Source organism: Ictalurus furcatus, chromosome 29 (genome assembly GCF_023375685.1).
Source record: "Ictalurus furcatus strain D&B chromosome 29, Billie_1.0, whole genome shotgun sequence".
NCBI classification, from domain to species: domain Eukaryota; kingdom Metazoa; phylum Chordata; class Actinopteri; order Siluriformes; family Ictaluridae; genus Ictalurus; species Ictalurus furcatus.
The window spans coordinates 10,811,685-10,816,833 of NC_071283.1; the positions used below are offsets into that span (position 1 = coordinate 10,811,685).

General features: G+C 38.0%; 1 protein-coding gene across 2 annotated transcripts; it reads right to left on the reverse strand.

Moving 5' to 3' along the window:
- Positions 1–2,113: 2,113 nt before the first annotated feature.
- Positions 2,114–4,343, reverse strand: LOC128604278 (gamma-crystallin M2-like). Of its 2 annotated transcripts, none has more exons than XM_053619287.1 (3): positions 3,882–4,343; positions 2,920–3,165; positions 2,114–2,839 (listed from the first exon to the last, which is right to left on the reverse strand). In XM_053619287.1, exons 1-3 carry the CDS (start codon positions 3,906–3,908, stop codon positions 2,564–2,566), a joined length of 549 nt encoding a protein of 182 aa, XP_053475262.1. In that variant the 5' UTR covers positions 3,909–4,343; the 3' UTR covers positions 2,114–2,563. The 2 variants fall into 2 exon arrangements, with proteins under 2 accessions (XP_053475262.1, XP_053475263.1); XM_053619288.1 differs by lacking the exon at positions 3,882–4,343 and adding an exon at positions 3,255–3,263.
- Positions 4,344–5,149: the final 806 nt, after the last annotated feature.

Below are 5,149 nucleotides of genomic sequence, written 5' to 3' on the forward strand. Positions count from 1 at the left end.
AAGGCTCTGTTCTTGGACCACTTCGGTTCAATATTTATTTGTTACCTCTTGGTCACATTATCCGTAGTCATGGTCTCAGCTATCATTGTTATGCCGATGATGTGCAAATTTACAGATCAGCTCGCTCCATCTCTGCTCTTACTCTGGACTCATTGAATGTCTGTATTGCTGACATCAAAATCTGGTTACATAGCAACTTCCTAAAATTTAATAATGATAAAACTGAAGTTTTTGGTCCACCATCCCTGTCTGAACTGAGTTTATCTACTGATGGGGCTACATTAATTCCATCTCATACCATTAATAATCTAGGTGTAACATTTGATTCGTCACTTACATTTCAATCTCATGTAAGTTCTATTACCAAGACTGCATTTTACCACCTTTGCATTATTACCCAACTGTGACCTGCTCTCAGCACTAAAGACACTGAAACTGTAATTCATGCTTTGATTTGACTGTTGTAACTCGCTTCTTATTGGGCTACCCATTAAAACAATCACTAGGTTACAATATGTTCAAAATTCTGCTGCCAGAGTCAGTAATCAAGTCAGGAAATCTGATCACGTTAGCCGTTTGCTCTACAATCTACACTGTTTACTTGTTTCCGTCCGCATTCAGTATAAAATTCTCATGTTTCATTTTAAATATCTTCATGAACTTGCTCCCCATTATTTATCTGAACTGTTGCACTATTATTCACCTCCTCACTCTCTTCGGTCATCTGACTTAAAACTGCTTATTGTACCTAGTTTTTTGTCTTTCAACAATGGGTGGTAGATCATTCAGTGCTGTGGGTCTGAAACTCTGGAATTCTCTTCCACGAACTCTTCATGACACCTCTACCATACCCTCATTCAAATCACAACTAAAAACCTTTTCTTACAGTATTTCCCGCCCTCCTCTCTATAGCGTTTTGGTGTTTAGTGATTTTGTATATGTAGGTATGTGTATGTACTGTATGTTTAATGTATTTATGTTTGATGCTGTGTTTATGTATTACCTTCTTGTGCAGTGACCTTGCGCTTGGGGAAGGTGCTTTATAAATTTTTTTTTTTAATTATTAATATTATTATTATTATTATTATTATTATTATTATTATTATTATTATTATTAATAATAAATAGGCTAAATTTGGGACATTTTCTGAGATGGAAACGCCCTCTTGCAAAATCTCTACACTCTACACTGTATGGTTCCTTGGTTTGTCCCTCTAGGAGAAGAGAGGGACTAAGGGAGTGTTTCACTATTGGAGAGGATTCCATGTTGAGTCTATTTATAAAGCTAAGAACCCAAAACCATCCACTAGGTTCCTGAACAAGTCACTTATCCATCAACCGCATGGACTGTATCCACTCTTAATTGTAAAACAATAAGGATAAAAACATCTGCCAAACAAATATATGTCAATGCAATTAGGAAATTAGGTTAAAGTGGAAACATTTTTAGGAAAGTACTTCAGATAACACTTTTGTATTCAAAGGTCATTGATATGAATATGACCTGTAACATGGTTGATGAACATGGTGTATTTTGAAGACAAGTAGGGTGGTCCAGCTAAATAATGTCGTAACCTCCACATTGTTTTCCAAGGCACCGTTATTGACCTCGCTTTGCACATTAAAATTAGTGCAGTGGAAATTTCGAATATGAAATGAATATCCTGATATTTTAGCTTCATTCAATTTAGTGTGTCCCAAAAATAAAAGTAATAAAAGTAATTATAAACTCCACATTGTGATAAAATGTCATCAAGCTGCTAATATAAAATTTTATTAAAAAATAGTCTAGACAAAGTTCAGTCAGTTCTAGGCAAAGTTCTAGACAAAAAGCGAGCTTTGATATGAAGGGCAAACCTGAGAACTATTCATTTAGATTTTACAATTGAGAGCTTTGGACATCTTTATAAACCATAACCGAGATCCGATATGTGGTACTAAGAAAAATCTTATCTTATTATCTGCCTTGAAGCCAGATACTTGGAAGTACACACAATGAGTAAAAAAAAGTTCTTGGAAGGTCTTTTGCTTGCTAAAATGCTTATACTTGGAATCTTCACTTAAAGGGAAACACTCAATTATAGGGCTCGACATTAAAGGACAAGCATTTTTTTCTACAATTCTCTCTTAGATTCCATGCAGACTACATCATGGCATGTTATAGGATCGAAAAGGAAAAAGCATTTCCACATGTGAGTGATTCTTCACTCTTCAAGCTGTTTTCTGTTCAAATGTCTGGTTTTAGCCTCAGCAGTTATTTTAATCCAAAATGTAAGCCACAAATGATTCCATATTTTGGATTTAAGTTAAGTTATGATACCATAATTCACACTGTTTTTGAGTTCTACTTAGAACCTGTAAAGATCTTCCCTGAAATAGACAATATCAAGATCATTATTTGTTTATAATAAGTGTAGATACTGTTTCACGTTGGGAACCACTGCCATAATATTATAATGTAATATTTGAATTAGAAAAAGAAAAAAAAAAAACAGCAACTGATTTGCCAACTTTTATTCAAAATGTGCTTTTGATCACATTATCACATTAGATTACATTCATTTTAATACCAGGAGTCCATGATGCGCCTCATGCTCATGAACCTCATGCCACCGTAGTCCCTGAAGTTCCTGTACTCTCCAGGCCTGAAGTACCACATCCTGCCTCTGTAGTGGGGATGCTCATACATGAGCCAGTGGCCGTCCATCACATGGCAGGACATGCAGCCGTTGGACCAGTGGTAACGATCCATGAAGGAATCGCAGTCATCCGACATCTCATACATCTGACCCATGAAGTTGTCCCTCTCATAGATCCTCATTCTGTAGGATCCTCTGTACTGTTTGGGAAAATATCGAATATAGGGGTCAGTTATGTGGCAAACATGTTCCAAATGACATTGCAAATGTAATACCATACCATGGGGATCATGCGGCAGGACCTGATGCAGTTGTTGCCCCAGCCCCACATGCTCATGTAGTCAGCGTACTCGCCCCTCCTCATGAAATACTGATTTCCCATGAAGTTGGGGTGGTCGTAGACCATCCAGCAGCCGCTCTCCACCCTGCAGGAGTGGCAGCGGCTCATGTAAGAGTGCATATCAGAACAATCACTGGTGCACTCATAGGAGCGCCCCATGAAGTTCTTGTCCTCATAGAAGATAACCTGTACAGTAGGTATAGGAGAATGAATTACATCAGCAAGCCATGATACATTTTTTATGTGCTTATATCAATGTTATCTTTGGTTCTTACCTTGCCCATATTTGTTATGCCTGGTTTGGTTTGTTCAAGCGGTTTCCAACCAGCGAACTGCTATTCTGCCTGGTTTAACCCCTGCATTTATACTTTGACCAGGACTAAAGAATGAGTGCCTCCTATTGTGAAAACTCCTGACCAAGCATCACTGCACAGAGGCCCATAGAGAGCTGAAGAGCTTTTGCATGTGTTACACATGTTTTCTACAGAAGACTTTAGAATGGTCTCAATAATAGCTTCAATTGTAGTCTTTTCATCCCATGAGCATGCCAGAAGTGTTATTTATTTGTTTTGTTACTACTGATATAGCAAGATATGGAGTTGACACAGCACATTTTCATCTTTCTAACCTTACCTAGGCTATCTTCCTTTAAAGACCATGTCGGTAAGGAGCCAGTTTAAAAAATAAAATAAAAAAGTGCACTGGTAAAAACAGTCTCTCTGAAGATGTCTAAAATCTTCCTTGTAAAAGGCATATGGCCAGCACTTAAAGGACTCTGAGAGTTTGAGGAAAATCATTCTCTGGTCTGAGGAGACAAAAATCGAACTCTTCAAGCAGAACTTTAAGTGCTACGTCTGGCAAAAAACAGTTATTACTCAACAAGTGATTAATAACATCGCTACTGTGAAGCATGGTGGCAGCAGCATCATGATATGAGGGTACTTCTCAGTAGCAGGGATGGAAGACTCATCAGAATTGAGTGAAACAAGGAATGGAGTCAAATACAAAGGTCCTAAAAGAAAACTTGCTCCAGACGGCACACAACCTCCCTCACCCTTCAGCAAAAGGTTCTAGTTTGGTTCTTTGGTTCTAGTTTGGCATTGACCAGCATTGCTGTAAACATTTAAGGGTTTTGACCTCAGTGAAATTTATTCATTTTCTCTATTTAGCCATATTTATTTATTATCTCTTGCTATTCGTCTGCTATTCGTCTCTTTACCTGTCTATCATTCTGAATATTGCCTTGCCTTTTGCAGTTGAGACTGCAGTTGCTTTGTAAAGATTGGTTTAAACACGTACTGTATTTTTAAAAAACAGTGAAAAAAAATAGTGATGTCCAAAATTATAGACTTTCCCCGAACTGAAATCTGTGTCTTATTTGCTCATACAGTGTCTCAATTAATGACAAATTGAGCCTGTTTCAGTACAGCTTGATCAAAACATGACATTCAGTGTGTGAGAGTAAAACACACTTAGGTAGCAAGCTTTTAAACATCTTTAGGCAGACTGACTGTTTTTACCATCGTGTTTGATTGTATCTATATTTGGATTTAAAGCAAACATGGGCTTGGTTTATGAATGCTACCACTACCACTATGGCCATGGAAACACTAGGAAACACTGGGGAAAAAGCTCAGTGTTAGAAATACTCGCACTGTTAGCATGCATCGTGCAACCTGGTCTTTGTGTGTCTTGCGAGTTTCATATCTGACTGCTTCCTCACCCCCGCAAGCAAGTAACCAACCTCCTGCTAGTGCGACTTTTGGTTGCGTCACACGGGATCCCTAGTCTCAAATAGATCTCCTTTGAACCTTGAAAACAAAAACAAATAGTGCAACAGTCACTCATATCTGTACTGTTATCCAGTTAGAATGCATTATGTGTTCGTAATGTATTCGTATTTAGTTATTTCCATAGTCCTTACCTATTGTGAGCTTTGCATGGCAGACAACCAAGGCAAGGTTAGAACGTATCCTAAATAAAAACATTTCCGCATCATTTTGGTAACATTTATTTATGTTTTCTTAAATCAGAGATTTGGTCAAAACCAAATATTTTTTGCTCGAATTCAGCCACAGCCACACATGATGGGTTTCCCAGACCACCACACACGATGGGTTTCCCAGACCACCACACATGATGGATTTTCCCGAACCACCACGCAAGATGG